Source organism: Dromiciops gliroides, chromosome 5, assembly GCF_019393635.1.
Source record: "Dromiciops gliroides isolate mDroGli1 chromosome 5, mDroGli1.pri, whole genome shotgun sequence".
Classification (NCBI taxonomy): domain Eukaryota; kingdom Metazoa; phylum Chordata; class Mammalia; order Microbiotheria; family Microbiotheriidae; genus Dromiciops; species Dromiciops gliroides.
Window position 1 is genome coordinate 213601793 of NC_057865.1, and position 27343 is coordinate 213629135.

At 40.9% G+C, this 27343-nt stretch overlaps 1 protein-coding gene across 1 annotated transcript; it reads right to left on the reverse strand.

The window, feature by feature from the left end:
* Positions 1 to 25719, reverse strand: ENDOU (endonuclease, poly(U) specific). The gene is made up of 10 exons (XM_043968950.1): positions 25665 to 25719; positions 19321 to 19443; positions 13062 to 13127; positions 12281 to 12415; positions 11696 to 11867; positions 9369 to 9568; positions 5536 to 5649; positions 4684 to 4790; positions 1854 to 1996; positions 1 to 121 (listed from the first exon to the last, which is right to left on the reverse strand). The coding sequence occupies exons 1-10, from the start codon at positions 25717 to 25719 to the stop codon at positions 1 to 3; spliced, it is 1236 nt and encodes a 411-aa protein (XP_043824885.1).
* Between the last annotated feature and the right edge of the window lie 1624 nt (positions 25720 to 27343).

The following is a 27343-nucleotide window of genomic DNA, read 5'->3' on the forward strand; positions in this document are numbered from 1 at the left end:
CTAATTCGTAGAAGACACCACATAGGCTGTAGCAATGTACTTCTTCCCATTTCCATAGGTGGTCTTGTCCCAGGTATAGGTCTGGATGGCCAGGGGGTACCCACCTAGGCTCAAATGGCACCTATTGGGAGAAAACACACAGTCACAGATATCTCTCATTCTCTCTATCCCTCTGACTCTAGGCTACAGTGTAGCTAAGCCAATAGAAAACAAGAATCTTTCCTATTTGAAAAAGCATTATCTAAGAAAACAATGTAATACTTTTCTTTGATTACAGCTTCTGGTGCCTTAAATCCTGAAGGCTGGGAAAGCACTTTATAAATCTTAAAACATAATATATTGGTAGGGTGATGATGATGGTGGTGACAATTGTTGTTATTATTATTTCTACTTTCAGTCTGTCCTGCAGTTTCAATCCATGAACTGTCTCTAGGAGAAGGGGATAGAGGTGGAGAACTGTAGAATTTTAGTGCCGAAGGCCTAAAAGTTAAATAATTTGCCTAGAATAACAAAGTTCCTTAGAGTCATAGGATTTTAGAACCAGGGGGTATTTTAAAGGTTATCTAATGCGATCCCTTCATTATACAGATAAAGAAACTGAGGCCCAGAGAAATAAAGTACTGGTGATCCTCAAGATATTGGGTAACTAGGGGCAGCTAGGTGGCGCAGTGGATAAAGCACCGGCCCTGGAGTTAGAAGTACCTGAGTTCAAATCCGGCCTCAGACACATAACACTTACTAGCTGTGTGACCCTGGGCAAGTCACTTAACCCCAATTGCCTCACTTAAAAAAAAAAAAGATATTGGGTAACTAAATGGCAAGCATCAGGCCTTGAGTCAGGAAGACCTGAGTTCAAATGTCGCCTCACACCCTTACTAGCTGTGTGACCCTGGGCAAGTCACTTAATCCTTTTTTGTCTCAGTTTCCTTATCTGTAAAATGAGCTGGAGAAGGAAATGGAAAACCATACCAGTTTCCCTGCCGAGAAAACCCCAAATAGGGTCATGAAGAGTGGGACAAGACTGAAACGACTGAACAACAACGATATTCAAGAGGTCTAGTATGTCTCCTTGTGTTAAGACTTCTAGTTCATCCTATTTATTATCCATATCATATATGTGTTTTACAACATACTTTGTTACACTGAGGAGAGATGAAGGAAGCTTTTTATCTTTTTTAAATGAAGTATATTTGAACTTTTGAGGGAATTAACTTAATGAATTCTAGAGGTTGGGAGCATCTGGGTCTCTCAGTTGGAGCTAACTGGCAGGAGTTTCTGATGGGCTAAACCCTAAAAGACTTGTGGGTAGGGGTGTGCTGGTAATTATTTAACAATCAGGTTTCCAAGGAGAAATGTTTTAAATTTAATATGGATTATTAGTATTTTCTCCATTTTCTTAAGTTTAAATAATCAACAAAGCAATAACTCTAGCCCTAATTTGAAGCATCTGCTGATTTCTGAGGCATAAATGCTTGCACTGAAAATTTAACAATTGTGCCATGGGGCACATGATGGCTGTTTTTAAGTTATCTGAAAGACTATCATGTGGAAGGGAGACTGTCCTAAGTGTTAGGACCACTTTTCAGGTGTTCTGTAAAGGGGAGTCTTGTTCAGGTACAAGTTAGACTAGATGACATTGGAGGTTCCTCTCATCCCTAAACTTCATTGATTCTGTGAACTAGCTTAATTCAAGGTCACACAGGTCAGAGACAGCAGAGCTAGAATTCAATCCTAGGTCCTCTGAGATTCAAAGAAAGTTATGCACATACCTCGTTCCATAGCCAGTTTGTGGACTAGAACCTAGGCCTCCTGCCTCAGTCTGCTCTAATATTCCTACCTAGCTCTGTACTTACACTCCGCCAGGCCTGCTGATGAAGCACAAGGAATAAAGAGCAAACTCAAACTCAGGACTACTGCCGATGAAAGCTGACCCCACTTCTTTGTAGTAACCATCCCAGTTGAATTGCATTCCTAGCACATCAGGATAAGAGTCCCACTGCAGAAAGAAGAGGAAGAAGGGAATGAGCCTTGGGGAAGGAAAGAGTTAGCCAACCTGAGCTCTATGAAGTAGGGGAAGGGTACGGCAGGGATGTAACATTTATTTTTTTTAAATAAGTAATAGTATTTATTTATTTTTTAAGTTTTCAACATTCATTCTTGTAAGATTTTGAATTTCACGTTGTTCTCCTTTCCTCTCTTCCCTCCCCGTGTCCCAAGACAGCAAGCAATCTGATATTATTTTTGTAAAATCATGTTAAAACATTTTCACATTAGTCATGTTGTGAAAGAAGAATCAGAACAAAAGGGAAAAACCATAAGAAAGAAAGAAAAAAAAATAACAAATGAAGTGAAAATAGTATGTTTCCATCTGTATTTGGACCCCACAGTTCTTTTTCTGGATGTGGAGAACATTTTCCAACGTGAGTCTTTTCAAATTGTCTTGGATCGTTGTATTGCTAAGAAGAGCTGAGTCTATCACAGTTGGTCAAAGGATATCACTTTTAAAGGAAATACCTCAAGTCAAGTCAGCTAAGATTTAATGAGCACCCATTATGTGCCAATACTGAGTGAAGTAATCCATATAAGTACCATGGTTCATAGGGAAATATTAATATTCCTGAGATTTGGTAATGGCCAATTAAGGTCAGCTCCTACCTCTTATACAATCTGTTAAGTAAGAGCCAAGAGTAGAGTTACATAGCAAGACTCATGTGAAACAATTTCAGTACATAGGAGAAGGGGCACCTGGCATCTTACTTTCAAGCCCACACTCGGAAAATGAAGACAATTTGCTGTCTTCCAAATATATCCTGGCACAATATTTTTAAAAATGCCCTTTGACAATGCATCAGTCAATTTGGGTAGGCTGAAGCTTCTAGCCATTTTCATAACTGCGGCGGGGGGGGGGGGGAGAGGGGAGGAGGAGGAGTCAGTGATGGTAGAGAGAATAAAGCAGAGGGATAATTACAATCCATCTTTTTTTCCTGTCTAAGATAGAAAATGTTTCTCTAAATGACTGAAAATTGTGGTATATGAATACAAAGGAATATTATTGTGCTGAAAGAAATGATAAATATGATGGATTCAGAGAACCTTCAGAAGACTTATATGAGCAGGGAAACAATTTGTACAGTAAACACAATAATATAAAGGAACAATTTTGAAAGCTCTGACCAATGCAATCCCCAATCATGACTTTGGAAGACTGATGATAAAGCATGATTCCCACCTCTTGGCAGAGGGAGGTGATGAAATAGAGGTGCAGAATTTTCATACACAGCAGTTCTGTGAATTTGCTTTGCCTAACCATACTTATTTGTTACAAGGGAAAACTTCTTATTAGGGGTAAGGGGTGAATTAGCAGGTAGTGATAGAGATGCAAAATAAAAAAAGAAAAAAGCAACAACATTTAAAAAATAGAAGAAAACAAAAAGTTCAGAAAGAGATGCAAGCAAATAGGACATTTAAAAATACTATCTTGTTAAATTTAATATTCACCTTTCTAAAAAAGCAACTATATGAAATAGAAATTCATGATTTCATATACAATCTTCTTTGCATGTTGAAATTTTTGTATTTGTGGGTGATTAAGTGCATAATAAAAAAAAACTTTTTAAAAGAAACAGTCCCCTTAAGCAGACTTCTAGTACTTTCTTCCCTGTGGCCTATGTTTCAGTCAAACTGGCTTCTTTTCTAGTCCAAAAACATGCCCTAATTTTCTGCTTTGTGCTTTTGCTCAAACTGTCCCCTGTCTGGAATGTTCTCCCTGCTGACTTCACTTGCTGAATTCTTATCCATCCTTTCAAACCCAACCCAAAAAACACTTTCTCTTACCCCCATCCCATCAGAGATATCTTTCCCCTCAGGGATCAAATGGTGCTTTTTATGACACCTGGTAATACACATGCCAGGCAATATTTTACACTATAGTTTTGCCTTGTATATATATATATTTTGCATGTCATGTCCCCCATTAGATTGTAAGCTCCTTGAAGGCAGGGACTGCCTTTTGCCTCTTTCTGTATCCCTCTTGTTTAGCACTGTGCCTGTGGTAGGTGCTAAATAAATGTTTATTGATTGATAATTATCAGCCTACTGTAGTATAGGCTTGAGGAATAGAGTCCTATTTCACTGATGGAGCAGCTTCTCTAGCTCCTAGCCTAGGATTCTGCAAACATTAGGTGTTTAAGAACTGTAACCATTTGTTGAATAATTTCCAGTTTCCCCTTGCAGTTCTTGTGCTTTTGTTCTTTTTTTTTTTCTGAGGCAATTGGGGTTAAGTGACTTGCCCAGGGTCACACAGCTAGTAAGTGTTAAGTGTCTGAGGCCGCATTTGAACTCAGGTCCTCCTGAATCCAAGGGCCGGTGCTCTATCCACTGCACCACCTAGCTGCCCCGCTTTTGTTCTTTTGAAGTGAAACAAAAAGAAAGACAGTACCCTGTGCCTCTCTTCCTTCTCCCACTTCCCCCAGGGCAGAGTACTCTCAAGCCAAGCCTCCTCTCTGGTAGATGAGATTGTGAGAGCAGCCAGGCCTACCATATCCAATATTGAACTGCTGATGGAGAGATGAACAATGATACTTTCAGCATCTCTATATTGGAGGTGGGGGGAATAAGAGAGGGAATGGGGATACCCAATAAGGCTTTTTTTTTTCATTTTTAAGAACAGTCTTAGGGACTCACCGGCCCATCGTAGTTGTGGCTATAATAGTCGACTAGACCCTCCTTCTCTTGCAGGTAGAAGCGGATCCAGTTATGGAATCCTGTCACTTTCCCCTTTTTCACTTCACCTAAAACAACCAAAAATTTTGGGGTTGATCATTCACCATCTGTGATACCTCTGAGATTGCCGCCTGCTTTCAAGAATCTTTGACTTTGTGGGGGTGATCATGCCCAGATCCCTGCATCTAAGGTGAGTTTTCGACCATTCCAAACATATAGGAGTCTCTTCACACCTTTTCTGAACTTTCTTTCCCAGAATCTTCCACTCCTTACATTCAGGAAAATCCTTCCTTTGCTTTCATCTACAATGGCTTCAAGTTTTTTCATTAGTCCCTCTCCTGTAATAGGCTTATTCCAGTTCTCCAAAGGTAAGGAGCTATGATTGTGTCATAAGGCTCAGATCTACAGAAATCAGTCTGGAGAAAACAGGGGGAGGAGATAATCATAGGCTCTTGTGCCACCTTTATGAAGTAGAAAGCAAAGATACCAACATGACCGGAATGTTACGCAGAAACAAATCTTTCCATCAGGGTCACCCATTAGAAATAGTGTTTGGAAATTCCAGTGTTCAGAGTCCTCACCTCACTGGATTCTTCCAGGGGAGAGACTGTGCCTCAAAATAGCACCCTAGTCTTCTCTAGCTTGGACTGTTTGGGGAAGAAAACAATAAGGAGCAGGAAAACTCTTTCCTGCCCATTAGCATAGTTTCTAGTCCTTTGGTCTGTCTGGGTTGGGTCCCCTAGACCCTTGACTTAGAGAAATAAGTAGTTTCCCATCCATCTTCCCTTCAACTGTCAAACAGAGAGGTCTTACCTGAGAAAACATGTTCAAAGCCACTGGAGTCACCCTCATCATTGCCCCGAGAATACAGCCCAAACCACATGTTCTTCAGGTCACTGACAAATTCCTGCTCTGAGCTGTATCTGTCTGGGGAAATGGACACAGACAACTCAGAATCTAGGAATTGACATGAGCCAGATCTTAGTTGTTAGAGGAGAGGCTCTTAGGTTCAAACCATTAAAATGCTAATGGGATTCAATGAAACAACAAATATTAATTGAAGGTATACTATACAGACAATATAGTTTCAGGTATATAGAGGATAGGAAAGACAAATCAAAAATGATTCCTGCACTCAAGGAATTTATAATCTAATGGCAGAGAGAAGATTAATACACATAATAGTTAGGAAACAATATACTATATTGTTCTAAACAATTATACCATCGGAGGGGATGTGGGAAAATCAGGACCCTAATGTGCTGTTGGTAGAGTTGTGAACTAATCCAACCATTCTGGAGAGCAATTTGGAATTATGTCCAAAAGGCTATAAAACTGTGTATACCCTTTGACTCAGTAATAGCACTACTAGGTCTGTATCCCAGAGAGACAAAATAAATAAATAAAAGGGAAAGGACCTATATGTGCAAAAATATTTGTGGTGGCAAAGAATTAGAAACTGAGAGGATGTCCATTGATTGGGAAATGACTGAACAAGTTGTGGTATGTGATTATGATGAAATATTACTGTTCTATAAGAAATGATGAGCAGGATATTTTCAGAAAAACCTGAAAAGACTTACATGAATTCATGCAAAGTGAAGTGAGCAGAACCAGGAGAACATTGCACACAGTAACTGCAATGAACAACTGTAAATGACTTAGCAATACAATGAAAGAAGACAATTCCAAAGGACTCAGGAAGAAAAATGCTATCCACCCTCAGAGAAAAACTAACAGAATCTGAATGCAGATTAAAACATGCTTTTTAACTTTTTTCTTGGGTTTTGTGTGTGTGTGGGTTCTTTAATAACATGACTAATATGGAAATATGTTTTGCATTACTGCACATATATAACCCATATCAATTTGATTGTCTTCTCAATGATGGAAGAGGGGATGAAGGGAGAGAATTTGGAACTCAAATTTTTTAAAAAATGAATGTTTAAAAATTTTACATGTAATTCAAAAAATATTTTTAATAAATGAACAATTATACTATATGGACTAGCATAATGGGAAGGCTTCATAAAGGAGGTGAGACTTGGGATGGGCTTTGAAGAATATAGTAGGATCTGTCCTGGGGCAGAATGAGAGGCTTAGGAAACATTCCAAGTCAGAAAAAGCCCAAACAATGTCAGGAAAGAGCATGTGTAGAGTTATATACAGGACTGTTCCCTTCCCTTAATGGAAATCTGGTTTCACTGTGTTTGAAAATAGCACAATTTAAAAGTCAAGAGGCTTACAGAAAACATATTCTACCTGAGTGGAGACCAACATGTTGCCAGAAAGATTCCTACTACAGGAAGTGAGTGTTAACCTCAGCGTGATTGCCCCAGAGGCAATTCATACCATCCATACGTAAACAAATTGAGAATCCCAGGCTGTGCTTGGCCAGAAACCTGATAAAATAAACAGGATTAAGGGAACTCCAGGATTCCAGTGTAGCAGAGAGATTCAATATTCAGCAAGAATATGGAATAATAAACATAGGATCATAGAATTTAGAGCTGGAAGGGACCTTAGAAGCCAATGAGTCTAATCCCCTCATTTTACAGATGAAGAAACTGAGGCATGGAGAAATTAAGTGATTTGCTTATGGATATATAGCTAGTAAATGTCTGAGGTGAGATTTTAAAGTTCTTAATGCCCAGCACTATCCACAAATCCATGCTGCCTCATCATAGTGATTAAGATAGGCAGTGTCCCATGGTGGATAGAGAGAGGGTCAAAAGACCTGGATTCAAGTTTTACCTCTGACATATAGTAGCTATGTTACCCTGGGCACAGCTTCAGGCAACTTTTGCAGACTGTACAGACAAATTGCTAATAGGAATCAGTAAAAAGAGAGTTGCTCTATCGAGTTCCCTTCACAGATGAAATCATGAATCCAGACCAAAAAATAATAACTGACATTTACACAGCATTTTAAGATCTACAAAGTGCTTTCTTTGCAACAACCTCATAAGATAGGTAGTACAAATATTAGTATTCCCATTTTTACAGATGAGCAAACAGACTCAGAAAAATAAAGTACAAGGCCCAAGACCCTGAGGCAGTTAGTGGGTGGGGCAGTGCTTTACCTGGAATCAGAAAAACCCAAGTTCAAATCAGGCCTCAGGCTCTTACTAATTATATGACTTTAGGCAAGTCGCTGAGCCTATATTTGCCTCAGTTTCCTCAACTGCCAAATGGGCATAATCTCAGCATTTACCTCACAGGGTCATTGTGAGAATCAAATGAAATGTTTGTAAAGTGCTTAGCAAAGGACCCAGCACCTAGTAGTGCAATAGACATGCTTATTCTCTTCCCTTCCCCCATACCATGCAGTCAACATGTGACTGAACTGGGTCAACTGTAGGTCTCCTGACTCCAAATCTGGTGTTTGTTCCATTAAACTATGCTGGAAGGAAAGGATATTGTGTGATGGACCTAAAAAATGGAATCCTTTGAAGTGGACGGAAAAGAGGGTGTCCATCGTCCTGATAGCAACCACTCATGACACTGGGCCTGGCTACTACCTTACCATAACTGTTAAGAAGGCAACTCACAGAGGCAGGAGTTTCAGGATAAGTAATCTCTAATGAGGTTGTTATTTTGAGACAAAGAGAGACAGGAAAGAACAGGGAAATGGAAATGAACCTCTGATTTAGAGAAAGAAGATAGTCTACCAAGCCAAGAAGTTGTGCCAACCAAAAATACCTTTGGCTTGATTAGGCTTAGTTTGTATCAGGAACCTGTACTGTTGTAAGAGTTTCCTTCCTGTGTCTTTGTTGCTTTTTGAAACCCTTCCCACCCCCTTAGTTTCTCAGTAAAAGCATTTGTGAATTAGAACATCTCTTGTGGAAGGGTTCCCTGGTTGGTTAGTAAGGGAGGGTGAAGTCAAGGACAGGCTGGTTGAGTGTGGTGTTAGCAGCCAACTTTCCAAGTCAGCTAAAGGATTCCCCACAAAAGGGTAAGTTAGGACTCACCTGGGATTTACCTAGAAGGGAAGGAGGGTAAGTGGGAAGAAATCCTACATCTTTTTCTTCATTAGATTTTTTGGAATTTAGTTGAACACTCGCCTGCCATACCAACCCTCTCCCCATCATTTTGACCTTCCAAACTATTCTCATTTGATAAGGCTATAGAAATTTGTTGGCAGAATTGGAGAGGAAGACTTCAGGAGCTAGCTACAGCAGCCAGTGGCTCAACTGCTTTGGAGTTTTGTCACATAGTAAGAGTGAGAAGGTGGGCATGATATATCCTGTGCGGGTGGGATTGTGTTTGGGAAGCAGTGGAAAATAAGATTTGATAGATCACTAAATCAGATAGATGGATGGATGGATGGAAAGATGGGTAAGTACCTTTTAAGCATTTGCTATGTCGTGGAAATACATATACAAGCACACCCCAAAAAGACAATCTCTACGCTCAATTAGCTTACATTCTAATGGACAAGGAATATACTGATTATTGACAATTTTGAAAACCAGATGATTTCTCAACTCTATAGGACCCAGTCATCTTTCCATTCACCATGTTTCCTTTAGCACCCTTCCCTAGAGTCCACATGCTCTGAGGATCCCTATGCCCTCTCATAAGTCTTCTCCATTGCCTCTCCATGTACTCTCTCCCTTCTACCAAAGTGCTGGGGGCTCACTCACTCTTTTGATGGAGAAAGCCATAGAGTTCCTTCATGACTGCTGTCTTCATTATCTCTTGAAGGAAGGTGTCCTGTTCCCCAAGCTGCTGGGAAGTAAAATGTTCCCCTTGACCTGTCACCCTCTGGTAGTTATTGAGTAGGCTGATGAATGCAGCATAGGTTGGTTTGGAGAAGAGTTCTTCATTTACATAGGTGTAAAGCCTGGGTGACATCAAGAGAAATCAGGATTAGGTCCCATAGCAGAAGAAAAAGTACAATCCCATAACAGAGCAAGAAGGGGCTTGGTGTTAGGACCTATCTCTTACAGACGCACATGTAAGACCCATGCCCTGGGTCGTACTTTGTCCCTTACCCTCCACTCCCCTACTCAGATTTTCTTCCTTAAATAATATAAAAAGAACTCAGAAAATAATGAATTCAGAACTATGGTATGAGGCTAAATATGATTACTGCTTTTTTATGCATATGCATAAAATATGTATGTGTATATATGTGTGTATATACATATATATGTATGTATAAAAGCATAGAATGTGTGTATATATAAATATACATGTACACATATAGTATGTTATATATATATTCACATATACATATATATCATAACACCTTCTCCTATATACATAGGGGAGGGTATTACAGTCCTTATCCAGAGTTCCACAAATGTGACTTCCTCTCAGTTCAGTGATTCAACAGGCAGTGCACACCAACTCTGGACTTTCTCCAGCTTTTAAAATTATTATTATTAATAATAATAACTTGGGGCAGCTAGGTGGCATAGTGGATAAAGCACCAGCCCTGGATTCAGGAGGACCTGAGTTCAAATCCAGCCTCAGACACTTAACACTTACTAGCTGTGTGACCTTGGGCAAGTCACTTAACCCTCATTGCCCAACAAAAACAAAACAAAACAAAAAAACAATAATAATAACTCTCTCAAGCCACTCATTCTCATGTAAGATTTAATTCATTTGTTCATCTCAACTGTTTTTTTTCTTCTTGAACCAACTAACAAACTTCCAAACACTCAACACAAACACTAGGCTTTGGGCCATGTTCCTTCCTTCACCACACCCAGGCTGGTTTCCATCTACTTAGAAACCAACACTACCCCTAAGACAACTTCCTGTAACTTTTAAATAGGCCTGGGAAAGAACCCCAGGGAATCACTGGACACTGCCTACTCTCACAGACACAGAGAAGTTCTGCCTTTATCCTTTTGCCTACAGTATCTGCAATGTCTGACAAGTGTCAGGCTGCCACAAACCCTACCACAATGTGTAATAATACCATATTCTGTCCTGAAAAGGAAGTGGATTGGCATAAATCATTATTCACTGGAAGCCTACTGCTCCCCACTGTGGTGTGCTTGCCCTAAGAAACTGCGCTGACTACCAGATCTTACTTCTCGGAATGCCACTCCTGCCTCCCATCTTGCTTTTTGCATTCAGCAATCTGATGAAGTAGAGCTTGACCTGACATAGCCATGGTTTCCAATTGGGACAGTTACGTTCCCACCCACATCATTACCCCCACTGATTCAACAATAGCGACTGACAAGCCAGAACTTTGAGGACAGCCATGACTGAGCAAGTGCAATTACTTTCCCACCAAGCCTAGATAGAGCTCCTGCTTTAGTCCATTAAGGGGGAAAGGCAGCTGCCAAGAAGGGTAAGGACTGGCTCGCCCTAGGAAGGGGAGAGAAGAAATGGGAGGAGAATCTAAGAGTTTCCCAGGGGCTTGTGGGCACCCCTCTCTCCCCACCCCCAGTCTCAGGTCATTCTGTCTTTTACCTTGCCAGTAGGAAGACAATCCTACATCTCTCTAGGGGCTTCCTTCCAACCGCCTCAGTGATCTTTTATTATGCTTCACCACCGGAGTCAATAAGAAGAGTTCTCCAATTACAATCTGTCTAAATACCGTCTCTCCTGCTGTAAGATCATCTTGCTTTCCTGAACCTTTCCTCTATATTCCTTACAACTTTCCTTAGGTCATAGTAATGTAACATTTTTTTTGTTTTGTTTTGTTTTGTTTTGGTGAGGCAATTGGGGTTAAGTGACTTGCCCAGGGTCACACAGCTAGTAAGTGTTAAGTGTCTGAGGTCGGATTTGAACTCAGGTACTCCTGAATCCAGGACCGGTGCTCTATCCACTGTGCCATCTAGCTGCCCCAGTAATGTAACATTAAATGTCTCTCCCTTCTAATTCACTGTTACTCTTCTGTTTCTCAGTTGAAAGACATGGAAATTCTAGAACTGAGTTAGGTTCAAAATAAGTAGGAATGGGAAACAAACAGAAAAAAAAAATCTGGAGAAGGAAGAAGACTCACGGCTCAGGGCAGCGATCCACCCGGTCATTTGTCTCGGAGGGGGAGATACGGTTCTGGCTGTTGAGAATGATATCTTCCTTCCGAGCTTTGTTGGTGTCTGCCTTGTAGATCTTCTCTGAGATAGTCAGGAGTTCCTCCTTGGTGATTGCATCGCTGCTTCGGGAGAAACCATCTAGGAGGAAAGAAGAGTGGATTGTGGAAGAGCTAAAGGGAGAGATTCAGACAGAGCAGGAAGACCTCTCTGCTCACTCTCTCTGGGGTATCAACAAAAAGGGGAAAAGGAAGAGGCAGGAAGTCATCCATATGTAGGATGACTACACCATTAGTTTCCCTGGAGGATGGGTATATGCAAGAAGTTGTGTAGGATCATGTCTATTTCCTTCTCTGGCATTCATTTATTTTTAGATAGAGTATGATTGGAAGTCAGCACTGGCCCTGGATTCAGGAGAACCTGAGTTCAAATCCGGCCTCAGACACTTGACACTTACTAACTGTGAGACCCTGGGCAAGTCACTTAACCCTCATTGCCCTGCAAACCAAAACAAACAAAAACAAAAAAATAAGAAGTCATCATGGAGGGCTCACCATGGGCACACAAACTCTCATAATCTTCACAGCAGTTCCCAAACTTCTGGCACTTTGAATTGCAGTGACATGGGTGGTGTTTGTCAAAGGCTTCATGACAACGGCCGTGGCAAGAATTAGGTGCCAAGTACAGATCTAAAATGAGGAGGAGGCAAGGGTTAGTTGTATACAGGTCCTCATAACAAAAAACAAGCTGATCTTTGGGGTTAACTCTCCCATAAATCAAACTAGAAGTAATTTTATCTTCTTTCTCACAACCTAAGACAGACCAGAAAGAAGAGGGTATGGAGAATTGTTTCTTATTTAAAATCTCCAGGAAAAACATCAGTCTAATTTTGTTCATACCCCTCACAGTCAGGAAGTCATCCCTGATGTCTAACTTCATTTCTCCTGCTGCTCTTTGCCTTTGCTCCTACCCTTGCAATAATACCTTAAGAATGAATGCTTCATTGACTCTCCATGAAACTTCCTGGAATCTGACCCTAGAATTCTTATTCTGGCTCTGTCCCAGTTGCCTAAGGCTTGTTCTGTTTCTAATCCCTGAAGACCAGGACCCCTTGACACTGGGATCAGGGGCATATATATCTTTGGAGATCCAACCCAGCACATTCTGGCTTCGGCCAGATTTGATACTGCCATTGCTAATAATACAGCTTCGCTCATCATTCTCTCACTTCCCCTTTGTTTCCTCCCTCTTCTCTTCCTGTAGCTGTCTACATCCTTAGTACTAAGGTTCAGAAATTTGGGATTTCTAAAATTTCAGGGAAGTAAAGAAACTTACTGCTGCCTGGGGCTGCCTCTTCTTCCCTTTCTGTCTCTGTCTTCATTTCTTTGGGCTCTTCTTGACCTAAAGGACATAAAAGCAAAATGACAAACCATTCCCTTGAGTGTTACCCTTCCCAGCCTCATCAAGAATGTCCAGTTCAGTTACATATAGGAGCCATGCACTGTGGTGTGGTTACCAAATATCAGAGAATAAACAGACAAAAGAAGAACAGAGGCAGAAGTAGGAACCATGAGAAGATGGATTATTGAAGTTAAGCAGGAAGGTGTCATACACAGAAGCTTCCACTAGAATACAAAATAGCTTACTTCCTGCAAAACTTTGAAATGAAATACTGAACACAAACAAATAGTAACTTACAGGATGGTTATTCATTTTACAAATGGACTATTTTAATTGGAAAAGGAATCACACCACAAAAATTCTTCATAAAAGCTTTCAAATTGCAAAAATTAAATTTACATACAACTCTAGAGTCTATTACATAAAGCAAGACAACCTGGTAGAAATATTTACTTGTGAACCTAAGGAGAATCAAATGCTGATACCCTCACATCAAATACTTTAAAATTAAAAAATAAATAACCAGGGGGCAGCTGGGTGGCACAGTGGATAAAGCACTGGCCCCGGATTAAAGAGGACCTGAGTTCAAATCCAACCTTAGACACTTGACACTTACTAGCTGTGTGATCCTGGGCAAGTCACTTAACCCTCATTGCCCCACAAACCCCCCCCCCCAAACGAACAAACAAAAAATAAAAATAAATAAATAACCAAACTAAATGTAAGAAACCAAATAATACCTGGTACATCTACTTCTCAAACTACAGGTATCTGACCTTCATACAGCTTATGTGTTGCAAAGTAAGAGGTGTATTAATAAATGCTTAACAACTAGCTTTCCAGAGAAAAATGTATGTATGATACACTTTTAAGTTTAATCTGACTTATTAATATTTTATTCATTATGTTCTTAAGTATAGAAAATCAACAAAACAATAAATCAAGTCCTAATTTGTAGCATTTGTGGATTTCTAAGTTGTAAATGCTCAGACTGAAAATTTAACAATTGGCTCTCACAAAACAGAGCTGACTCCAGCACACCACTGACAAATTTATCAAGAGAACTCTTGCTCATTTTGATGAACCTTTGATCAACTTGATGGGAGTTGAAGCCCTGGATCTTTGTCAGAAAAGGGACCCTCCCAGGGAGCTAGACATGACCTAGGGCTTTGATGAGAGGACACAGGGAATTCCCAATTGGTCTTCATTGACTGAGGCTACCTCCTAATGCTTGTTTACTGAGAGTCGGGAGACATACTCTTCTTAGAAGTACCTCCCAGTCTGTGGTCAGTAAGAGTTAGCTGTGAATCAGTAAGGGCCTGAGATATACAGGCAACAGAAATACATAAAACCAAAAGCTACAGCTCGACAGAATGGTCAAAGGATATGAATAATGGTTCTCAAAAAAATTGTTAACTATAAATAGCCATCTGAATTTTTTCAAATCATTAATAATAAGAGAAAAGCAAAGCAAAAAACTTTAAGGTTTGACCTCCATAACAAATTGGCAAAGATGTTAAATGGCATGAATAATTAATTTTAAAGGGGTTATAGATGGAGTGCCCACATTAACACATTCCCACTGGAATCACACTGGAAAGCAATTATGTGAAGAACTCTTCCTTTTGACTTAGAGATTCCATGATGAGGCATCTACCTCCAAGGAGACCATGGACAGGACCCTGTTACCCCAATTTAGGGAAACTAGACACAGCTAAACTTTGTTTGTAGATTTTCCTGAAGTAATCCAGGTGAGGGCAACCTTGGGATAAGATTCTAGTTTCTTGTAAATTCAGAGTGTCTTGGTTGGGGATTGGGCTGGGAAAGTGAGGCTAGACCACAGGGCATACATACATATAATAACAACAACAATGATGACGATGTTTAACATTAAATATGTTTATCATGGGCCAGGCACTGTACTAAGCATTTTATGATTATTATCTCGTTTAATCATAACAACCACTCTGGTAGGTAGGGGCTATTATTATCCTCATTTTACAGATGAAGAAACTGAGGCAAATGTGTGAGTATGTGTACATACTTGGTCTTTTACCTATTGGTTCACTGTCTTTTCGAACTGCTCCCTACCCCCAATACACAGAGTTATAGCCTGAGAGAGCCAGATGTAAATAGCAGTGGCAATGATACTACTACTATTACTAATAGTTGTAGTAGTAGTAGTAGAAGTAGTAGCAGCAGCAGCAGCATCTCATTTCATCCTCACCAACAATCCTTCAAAGTAGATGCTATTATTATATCTATTTTATAGATAAGGAAACTGAGGCACAAGAGAAGTGACTTTCCCAGTGTCACACAGCTAATAAGTGTCTGAAGACAGATTTTAAACTTAGGTCTTCTGACTTCAGGCCCAACGCTCTAGCCACTTCACCAAACTAACAGCCTCAGTGATGACTGATATAAAAATAAGCTGTTAAACTAACTGCAAAAATTTGCCCATATCTGGTGATCTCCTTCATGAAGTGCAGACAAATTCCTTAACTGAATTGGAAGAAGCCTTTGTTGTTGGCTGGCTAAAAATTGGCCCCATCCCTGGTGGCGTATAAATAACTCTAGCCCTGGAGTGAGTCTGAGACTTTAACAGAGTCTGACCAAGGAGTAAGTAACCTTTCAGACTAGATCCCTTTCCCTGTTCCAGAGGGTAATAGGGAGCCCTGGGGAGGCATTTCCTCTCCCCTTTGCGTCCAGAAGCCAAAGCATCTTGGAGCACCACATCCAGCAGGGAGCATAGATACTCCATGGAGACACAGACAGGGAGACAGCATTCCAGAAGCTCCAAGGAGAGTGATGGCAAAGAAGAGAGCCAGCTAAGGACTCAAGAGAGTCAAATTCCAGAAGGGAGGAGACCCTGGGAACCCAGCTGAGTAAACTGTTCAGCAGAAACTCTGTGCCCAGGGTGGGGAGCTTCATGAGGACTTACCAAGGAGAGAAAGGAAGAGATGTGTAATCTTGGCCACGTGTTTGGGGGAATGTTTTGTAGCTACTATTAAGATGTTATTTTAGTAAATGATTGGGTTTTCTAGCTGCCTGCTAAGGGGAAATTCATCAGTGGAAGAGTTTATGAACTATACCAGTAAGAATGGATACCCTCAGGGTACCTTGAACCTAAAGTAGCAGTTATTCCTCAAGGAGCTCAACCTGAGAGTGTAGGTTGGGGGTAGTTGCCCTGCCTTTGTGAACTTGTGCCATATCAAGAGTATATGAAAAAAAAGTTTTATATTTAATTCAACAATGTTTTTAAGCACCTGTAATGTGCAGGGTCACTGTTTCAGGCACTAGAGGCACAAAGATAGATACACACAGATCCTACCATCAAGGAATTAAGAATACAATAATGGGGGGGGGACATGTTATACGAGTTATACAAGTCTACAAAGAGACTGGCAAAGCCCAGTGCTTCTGAGCATGCCCAGTATGAAGGACTGATACAGTCCATACTTTGGACTTGGGCACACAAACAGATATCCTCTGACTGGTTCCAACTCTCTTTCCTAACTACATGGCAAAAAGATGGACTTTTGATTGGCTGCTGAGACAGAACTAGGTTTGGTTCAAAATGTACTAATTGGCTAAAACAAGCCTTTCATGCCTGGCTGCTGTTCTGATGAAAGAGATATGCTGGAAAGACACATGACCTGTGAATAAAGGCCTCTATTCTTTGCTTTTATCTTCTCTGCTTTTAGGTGAAGAAGTATTGCAATAGCTGCAACCTTGTGAGCTTTGAAAGCAGAGGGCTAGGATCTGGAGTGCATGCCAGATTTTGTAGTCAGCTATAAGGAGTGAAGTTCTGAATGACTTGTTTGACCCTGCACAGACCAAAAGCAATTGGGGAGGAGACAGTCGTCATCCATCCATCCATCCATTCATCCATTGGCTATACACCACTTTTAGAATTGAACTTGGTAAAACAAAAGTTCATAGCTCCAAAAAAAAAAATTAAAAGTTCATAGCAGCTACATTAAGCTTGACCCCACCTCTCTCCAGGTGGTATAAAGGAGAGTGGTCCCTCAGGTGTTAGGGTAAGAGGGATGTCTTTACTTCTGTTTCTGCTATATATCCTCAGTAGACATCCTTTTGTAAAAGCTAATTGCTAGGGGGCAGCTAGGTGGCGCAGTGGATAGAGCACTGGTCCTGGATTCAGGAGTACCTGAGCTCAAATCCAGCCTCAGACACTAGACACTTACTAGCTGTGTGACCTTGGGCAAGTCACTTAACCCTCATTGCCCAACGGGGGGAAAAAATGCTAATTGCTAGGAAGCAGCTAGGTGGTGCAGTGGATAGAGCACTGGCCTTGAATTCAGGAGGACCTGAGTTCAAATCCGGCCTCAAACACTTAACACTTACTATCTGCGTGACCCTAGGCAAGTCACTTAACCCCAATTGCCTCACCAAAAAAAAAAAGCTAATTGCTGTTCATTTTTTAACTCAAACTGGGGCCTCTAATTTTGTGTAATTGATATCAGAGAAAAGATATAGGAATGGGAGCTGGAGCCAAAGGCATTAGAGATTTACCCCATCCCCAACCTCTGAGGGGTACTGGTAGAACCGTGAAGGAAGACACAGCTAACCTTACTCTGGGGAATCAAACTTGCCTTTGAGAGTAGGAATTGGGATAAGGGATAATAGGACCTAGAGGTCCTATGTAACTATAACATAAAGGAGATTATGATAAGGGCAAAGCAGAAGTCCATGAGGTGGAGTCCTAGGAGAAAGTCCTGGGAGAAATTTGAGAAGGCAAAGATCCCTTTTTAAACTGGTCAAGGGATAGGGCATCTAAGTTGGGACTTCATCAAAGACCAAAGCTTTAAAGTACAGATAGGGGATAAATGTATATCCCAGAAATGATATCTGGTGTGGGCAAAAGCAGAGATGAAGGCAGAATGAAAACAGGGAATGGAGAGTAGTCCAGTTTGACCAGGTACCTATGCCACATGAAGAAGAGCAGTAAGAGATAAGGCCAGAAAAAGATTGGAGACAGATTGTGGAATTGTCATCATAAAAATAATAATGTATTTTACAAACATTTTCTCATTTGAGCCTCATAGCAATATCATGAAGTAGGTATTACAGATGAGGAAACTTGAAGCTAAGGTGAACTTTGTTTGTGATCACTCAGTTATCCAAGTCAATGCCAGGCCTTCCTGACTCTAAGTCCAACACTCTGCTAGAGCAGCTAGGTGGCAAAATGATGAGAGTTCTACCTGGTGTCAGGAAAACCTGAGTTCAGATATGGCCTCATATACATAACTAGCTGTGTGACCACAGGCAACCCCTCCCAGGGTTGCTGTGAGGATCAAATGAGATCATATTTGTAAAGCACTTAGCATAGTACGTGGCACATAGTAAGTGCTAAATAAATATTAGTTATTATTATTCAATGGCAAGATGATACAGAATGGTTGAATGTTTTTTGAGTGGAGAAGTGACATGATTAGAGAAATGAAAAGGAATATTACACAGAGAACAGGGTGCGAAAGATAGTTTGGAGAGGGCATAGATTGGAGGCAAGAAGATTAGTAAGAGGGCTAGACAAAAAAAACAAAACCCAAAATAACGTATCACATCATTAAATTGTATCTTCTCTAGGTTCACAATTAAGTAACTCTGCAGGCACACCTCACTTTATGCAATAGACATTCTTGAAAAATTATGTATAGCTATAATTTAGCCACGTTTTGGACTAAAAGGGCTTTTATGGGTTGCCCCAGCAAGCCACCCACTACATGTGACCTTATTTCTATGAGAAAACATGTCCCAATTGCTTACCAACTGACCTACCACTGAATTTTTGGAATAAAACGCAAAGGTACTGTCTGTACTTTAAAATATCAGTCTGATGGAAGATGGGAGGGGCAAATGAGAATATGTCCTCATTTCATTTTCTGTACAGTAAATCAAAGAAGGGACACTTGACACAAAGGGGTGGAATTTGAGCTCTTGGCTCAGGGCCAGAATAGAGGGAAATGATTCTTATTTTTATGTATCTGGGTTAGACAGAAAGCCTCCTCCCAATATCCTCATGTATCCATTCCTGACTGCCCATGTTCTGACTCAGTGCCTGCTCCCTCCACCCAGAAAACTGTGCTGAGCCACTAGCAGCCTAAGCTGGAATGAGTTCTTCTAGATAGGGAGGATAGATAGGTGCTCCTGGGCATCCTGCAGAGAGACTCACTTGTACACAGTTTCTCATAGTCCTCACAGCAGTCCTTGTGCCGCTCACACTGGTGGTTACACTGACAGTCAGCTGCCTTGTTCAATCTCTCTCCACAGCGGTGTGCACATGACTCCATTGTCCCTATTGGCAATGAGATACAAGGTCAGGCTTGTGATGTCATCATTCTCACTGGACCCCAACTCCATGCAAGCAGGCTCTGGGGACTCCCAGAAAGGTTCAGAGACAACAGAGAAAGTGGCCCAACAGAAAAGAGAGTTCATATGTCCCTGCTCAGAGGATACTTTCCCCTCTGATCCTCCTAGCCATTTCAAGGCTTCATGAGATCAGTTCCACCATAATCACTTCTCTTCTATCCCCTTTGTACCATTCATGATATTTCATCCCACCATGTCCCCTTCATCCTTGATCCTTTCTCTTTTGCCCCTTCTATTCCTTCCACAACCCCCATCCCATCTCTTCTGGATGGGAAATATAATCCCCATCCCATTCCTCCCTTCCATGTTTCCCATCCCACTCTGATTTAGGATCTATATTAGGGTTGGGACGAGGGTTAATGCTTAAATAGAGTTAGTGGATTATGTTTAGGGTGTGAGTATGGGATAAGTCTTATGGGTTAGAGCCAGGGTTAAGGTTAAAGTTCAAGTCTGAGCTAGGGTTCACTGCTATAGTTTGAATTGGGATTGTGTGCAAATGCACTGGATTTGGAATTAGAAGGTATGAATTTAGCTCTTATTTCCAATAGTATCTATTAGTAAGACCTTCTCTGAGATATGTTTTCTTCATTTAAAAATGAGGATGATCATTTTTATACTACCTATTTCACAGAGATGTTGTGAGTGAAGGAGGAATCATGTCCTCCTTGGAAAGTACATCTCCCACAGACCTCTGCAGAGCATAGCAAGTGGTGATGCTTGCATTCAACCACAGTTGGCACTAAGGTAGCATTATCATTTGTATTGTTTCTCACTAGCCTGTGTGGGATATAGTCAGAAAGAAGAAAGTGCCTTCTCTACTTATACTGTTAAAGCACTATAAAAATATATGTTATAATTAGTTCTAGTTATAGGGTTAGTGTAATTCTAATTGTTGTTGTTGTTTAGCCAATTAGTTGTGTCCAACCCTTTATGACCCAATTTGGGATTTTCTCGGTAAAGATATTGGAGTGGTTTGCCGGTTCCTTCCCCAGATCATTTTACATATGAGGAAACTGAGGCAAACAGGGTGAAGTGACTTGCCTGGGGTCACAAAGCTGGTGTCTGATACTAGATTTGAACTCACATCCTCATGACTATAGAACCAACATTTTATCTACTATACCATCTAGCTGCCCCTGTAATTCGAATTAATCTAGAATTAAAGTTAGTATATAATTCCATATTCACTTCAAGGTCTGGATTTACCACAGACCACTTCCCTAAATCTGAGCAGCTATTATGCAGATGTATGGTGTATACACACATACATATATGTGGATATATAAACATGTATATTATACATATACACACCCTGTGTGGCACACATGTAAATATGTGTAGACATGTAGTCGTATATGCATTCATCCATGCATATACCTCCCCCGAAGAAGTGTCCTACAAGAAGTAATGTATAGACTCACATAAATCCATGGCCATACCTGGAAAAGGAACTTGTCAGGATCTATTAAGGAAGGTGTTTCACCACTGTCACCTTCATATAAAAGAGTTAGCATGTAGCATAGAGTTGGGGCTTATAGGGAAAGTGTGAATGTCAGAGTGAGGTTCATAATTAGGGTTAAGATTATCAGTACAGGGGCACCTAGGTGGCGCAGTGGATAGAGCACCAGCCCTGGAGTCAGGAGGACCTGAGTTCAAATCCGGACCCAGACACTTAACACTAGCTGTGTGACCCTGGGCAAGTCACTTAACCCCAATTGCCTCACAAAAAAAAAAAAAGAAGATTATCAGTACAGTTAGGATAAAGATTTAGGCTTCTTGGGGTTTTTTGTTTTGTGCTTTGTTATTGTTAGAGTTAGGACTATAGGTTAAAGTTGATGTCAGAGTTACTGTTTGTATGGAGATGACTGAATTAGACATGAATTTTGTCTAACTCATGATTTGGGTTAGAATTTGATCTGATATAAAAGCGATGATTAGAATTGGGGTTTGAGTTAAATTTTTAAATATGGTCAAGACTGGGAAAGTTTAGAATCCCCTTAATCAGTGATGTGAACAGAATAGAGTATATTATAACAGGATTAGACAGCCAGTTTATAGTCAGTAAATAGTGTTAATATGAGATTTGAATTATGTTTAAGGTTAGTGTATCTTAGATATTGGAGCTAGGTTTGGGGTTAAGGTTCCACTGTGGGCTGCCACCTCCTGGGGGAGCTTCAGCATCATTGCAAGGGGTCCATGAATCTATATGAGCTCTTAGCATTGTCCTTTTGGTCTCTATTTAGCCCCAAGAAAACATGCAGCATTAATGCAACTACTGTTGTGAAAGTCAATGCTTAAAAAGATCGGAGATCGCTAGCCTTACATTAGACTCAGCATTGGAGGTTATTGATGAGCCTAGAAACTGAAATAAAATAAAATAAAGTCTGTTTTGTGTTTGGATTAGGAGTTACTTAATGGCAAGATTTGCATTAGGAGTTCGCTTTTGTCTCTAGTTTAAAACTGGTTTAAAGTAGGGATTACAGTTCAAATTCAAGATAGGTTAAAACATGTCTAATGTTTTAGTGGCACATGGATATGCTGTGCAATCTGTGAGGTGTAAAACAACCAGATTGGCTATAGGCTGTGAATTCATTACTTGGGGACCTCATTTAAAATCCTAAATCCAGGGGTTTCCCTTTGTATTCTTCAGTTCCATCTCTTGAACATACTTATCTATCTGGAAGACACACACACACACACACACACACACACACACACACACAACACCCAACATCCAACGACTTTTCGTTCTCTATCCAGGGGTGTCCTAGAGCCCGCATCTTGCTTATCCACTCTAGAGAGCTGATTGTTAAATGTTTAGTATGAGCATTTACAGCTCAGAAATTAGCAACCACTACAAAATCAGGGCTACTTACTGTTTTGTTGATTCCCTAGACTTAAGAAGGGGGTGGAGAAAATGTTATTCATGCAGATTAAACTTAAAAGAGTTTTGAGTACATTTTTTTTCCTTCAGAAAATTACTTGTCAAATTTACTAGCATACTATCATCTACATCCCAGAATCATTATGCTCAGGATTCTGAGAATCTCTTTCACACTTTGTAAAGAAATGTAAGGATTTTAGGGAAGACAGAACTGATGAAAGATCTGTAAGATCAGTCCTTGTGATGTGAGTGACTCTTCCCTAGAAGATGATTTGGATCCAAGGTTATTTCTCCCTTAGAAGTTTCAGGTCTGGAAGATACCCACAGATCTGTAAAAATCAGTAATCTGGGGGCAGCTAGGTGGCACAGTGGATAAAGCACTGGCCCTGGATTCAGGAGTACCTGAGTTCAAATCCAGCCTCAGACACTTGACACTTACTAGCTGTGTAACCTTGGACAAGTCACTTAACCCCCATTGCCCCACAAAAACAACAACAAAAAAAACAAAAATAAAAACAAAAACCCCCATAAAATCAGTAATCTTCTGTGGTCCAAATCCAGAAATATTAAGGAGGAAATATCTAAGAATTGGTAGTAGCCAATCAGTTCAGCACCAGGCCCATGAAGATGCATAACCAGAACCCAAGGAAGAGAAAAGGGGGGAAAATTGGGAGTCCAAGATAAAACAGTTCAATGGAGAAATACAATTCCAGATACCAGAGCCAGTTTGAGAAGAATTTGAAACTGAGGTTAGCTAAGTGGCACAACGAATAAAGTCACAAAGAGTCATGAAGAGCTGAGTTTGTATCCTGCCTCAGACACTTACTAGTTGTGTGAGTCTGGACAAAACCACTTAACCTCTCTCTGCCTCAGTTTTTCCATCTGTAAAATGGCTACCTCACAGTATTGTTGAGAGATTACACAAGTAAAGCATTTAGCAAACCTTAAAGTACAACATAAATGCTAGCTATTCTATTGGTATGTTTTAGGAAAGCCCCCATTGGACCAAATGGAATTGTTTTCCATCACTAGAAACGTGATTGTGTTTTGTGCCTAGGAGGATCCTCTGTAGCAACTGGTTCTTCACATTTTTATTAATGACCTTGGTCTCTAAACTAATCCACACTTTGGCACTGGAAGAAGAAAATGAGGTTGAGGGACTCTCCCCACCTACCATCCTGGCACATACAAGGTTGTTACAGTATTATATGCACTAGTCACTCTAATTCACTCTAATTCTTCCACCCAGCATCTACCTCATTCTGTTTCTGTTTATGTCAGACTTACTAGTTGAGATACATGAATCACTGCCCTACCTTCCTCTTTCCTCTTTCCAGCTGGTCATCCACTCTCTTAGTGTGTATATATGTGTCTGTTTTTCTATCTTCCTCTTGGTCTCCATTTTTCCTCCCTCTACTCTCTGATGAAACATTTAATCTCTCTGTTGTCTTTCTGATTTCCTACAATAAGTCCATCTTCTGAAGCCTCCTTCTGAAAGGACTATCAACAATACCTACCAGAGGGAACTTACCTCTAAAGGCCTAAACTGGAATGACTCATAGTGTCTTTCTAGCTCTAGCATTCAGCTCCTGGGTCAGAATACAGATGTTTTGGGTTACTATTTCCATGGAGACAACCTCCTGTAGGATCAGTTTCCAAGACCTTAGCTTTCTATCCAAATTCCCTCAAAAGTGATTCCCCAGAATCTACCTCAAAACCCACAGGTTGGCAGTGTAGACATTGCCAGGATAATGCAGACTTCCCCCTACCCCCCATAGGTCTGACACTTTGGTACAGTGAATAGTATAAACAGGATGGAGTCTCTTTTTCCACTGATGTGGGAAATCCTTGAGACGCATGTATAAATCTCACAATAGAAGCACACAGATCCATTCATCTCCCAAAGAAGGAGCATCTCAGGCATTGCCTCTAGAGCTCTGCTTCTTTACTTCTTCTACAGGAGACTGACCAAGATCCAGGGGCTGAAGAGAGAAAAACTTGCTGTCTTCTTCCTCTATGCAGGAAGGTCCCATCCAACCTTCAACCTCTTCTCCTTATACTCCATAGGATAAGGCCTCTTAGCCAAGGATTCTCAGCATACTTTCCATTATTCCACACCCAATAGAACATGGAGGCAGGGGATAGGGATGAACATTTCTGTATCTTAGAGCTTTATTCAGGCTTGACAGCTGCTTGGTTCCCAGTCTCAGTAGAGGGGAGGGAGAACCCCATCCTGTGTTAGGATGGTCAGGGTTCTGCCTTGCCCTCCTCTAAGGCCTCCTCATCCACATCCTGGTTGGACATAGCCTTCTTCCTTAAAGAGGAAGTTGCTGGGGCAGCTAGATGGCGTAGTGGTTAAAGCACTGGCCCTGGATTCAGGAGTACCTGAGTTCAAATCCGGCCTCAGACACTTGACACTTACTAGCTGTGTGACCACGGGCAAGTCACTTAACCCCCATTGCCTAAAAAAAAAAAAAAAAAAGAGGAAGTTGCTGCCCTCTGATACATTAGGGGGCAATTGGAAAAGGTCAGCAATAGTTAGTTGTTCTCTCTATAGGAGAGAAGAGCACCCCAAGTTTGGAAGGAGATCCTCCTCAGTATTCTGCCTGTGATCCTTCTATTAACATTCATTGCTATCTACCAGGCAGTCAACCTCATGTAGTTTGGGAGATTCGGAAAGTGCCCAGGGTTATTCAACCTTTTTCTCAGGCACCCACTCCCCTCTGACACTGGGCTCAAGGTAGTCTCTTCTAACTATTTGAAAACCCATTTGTACAGTGTCAGCCATGGGTAGAGTTTCCCCACCTCTTTAGCTTTACTTGAGAGACACTCCCCATGCATGTCTTCCTGAGAAAAACCTGAAGACATTTTCAGGCTCCCTGTTCCATAATCCACGTAAAAGTCCATATGGGATAATTACCAAGATCAACCAAACATCTCAAATATAGGAGCACCACACTGCCCATTAACTCATAATAACACAAGATATGCCATTCTGGGTCACTAAAAATCCAGTGGGACCAAGGAATGTTTTTTGCAATAGCACAACTCTCCTGTTAACTCCATTCAAACAGGTACTCAAGTACATTTACACCCACACGAGGGTCTAAGAAGATAACCAGAGGGAGGATTCTAGGTTTAGGGCAGAACTATCTCTTCCCTTCCCCTCAATAGTTTTCCAACCTCCCCAGTGCTTTTCTTCTTCCAGCTTCTTCTTCTACTACCTATGTCTATTACATTCTCCCCTTTCCCCAAGTACTTACCAGCCCAGGCTATCCTGCAGATCAGGGCCAAGAACAAGAGGTCCCTGGTACCCATGGTATAAAACGAGAGGGGGCTGACTGCTAGGCTTTCACGTGTTCCCGGAGAAATTCCACAAATTCTAAATGAGCCAATCTCCTGGATGGAGCCTTTTAAAGGCTCAGGGCTTGTAGAGCTGGTGCTTCCAGATCTTTTCAGGGAGGAAAAAAAAAAAGGGGAGGGAAACCCTAGTGTGCAGGAGGCAGAGATGAAGGTGGGGCCCTGCAGCTGTTTGAAGCCAGAAGGAAGGAGCCTAGGCAGGCAGGTAATTCCAGCTGTTTGTGGCTTCCCTCTGTATAGAAAATAGGTCATCCACAAACAGGACTGGGGTTTACTCCCAGAGAAAAGAGGTGCCTGAACTCAAGACTGGGAAAGGGAGCATCACTGACTAGGTTAAGGTGTGAGAGAAATGGACAGCCCTGAGCTGCTTCTTGATATCATCAAACATCCTTTACCTTGTACTTTGACTTCAGATTGGGTTGGAAATTGCAACTACTTTTCTCCAGATTTGGCCAGACTAAGCTGGAGTTAGAGGTATTGTGGAGAAAAGAGGGCATGTGTCAAGTCAACTAGTCAACAACCATTTATTAATCACCTACTATATGCCAGACACTGTACTAGGTACTGAGGATACAAAGAAAGGTAAAAACAGGAGAAATGGATCAGGGCTCTATTGATCAGCATCCAATTAAACCTGTACAAAGTCAACAAGAGATATCAGAAATATATCTGCTCTTTGAGTCAACAGCTCAGGTACTTCCCACATGCCCGGTTTAAGGGACAGGAATTCCAATAACAATATCTTTGGCTAAGTCATTGTGTAGGTGGGACTGTGGCCACTCATTTGAACTTTTCACACATTGCTTCATGATCTTTCTAGTCATGTCACATTGTTATTTATTCTTGTTTTGTATTTAACTCCTCTCCCAAACTGATTGTGAACTCCTGGCATAGTGCTGCATATAAGGTGTCTGAATTCACAGGCGCATTTTGTTCAATTGAGTGTTTATGCATATTTATGTGAACATGGGAAGAAGGGAAGTAGCCAGCAGGGCACCATAAAATAATGCTGTCTTGGGCTTTTTTTTAATAAACCAAATCTTTTTTAGTCAGTGTCTTGGGTTTCTCCCTTCACACCATTCTCTTGACCCTGTCCAGAATGACCTTAACTTTAGACCTATTGATCTAAAACTCAGACAATGGTTTTCATGCTTAGATTTCTGAATCTCTTAGCATGTGGCTTTCCGGTTTGGATGTTTGCAATGATTCTGCTGATGTCTGAGAAAAGGTACTGGATTTCAATTAGCTCACCCCTATTTCCAAGTTTGCTGACTTTATGACTTGTAAACCACTTAATAATATGGGTCCCCTTTCATGCCTTCCTGACTCCCAATCTTCTGAACCTGGGAACAAAACATATAGTGTTTCATGTGTGTGTGTGTTTGTATATGTATGTAAAAACAGAGTATATTTTAATACAATTAGCTGTGTTAGCTAAATTATTTGTGCTAGGCTGTACTTTATAAAATTATTGCTACTTACAAATTAATGGCTATTGTACCTGTTTTGGCTGTAAGGTATTATTAATTAATATTACATGTTATTAAAGTATTGACCGCGTGTCTCCCTGACTTCCCCACTA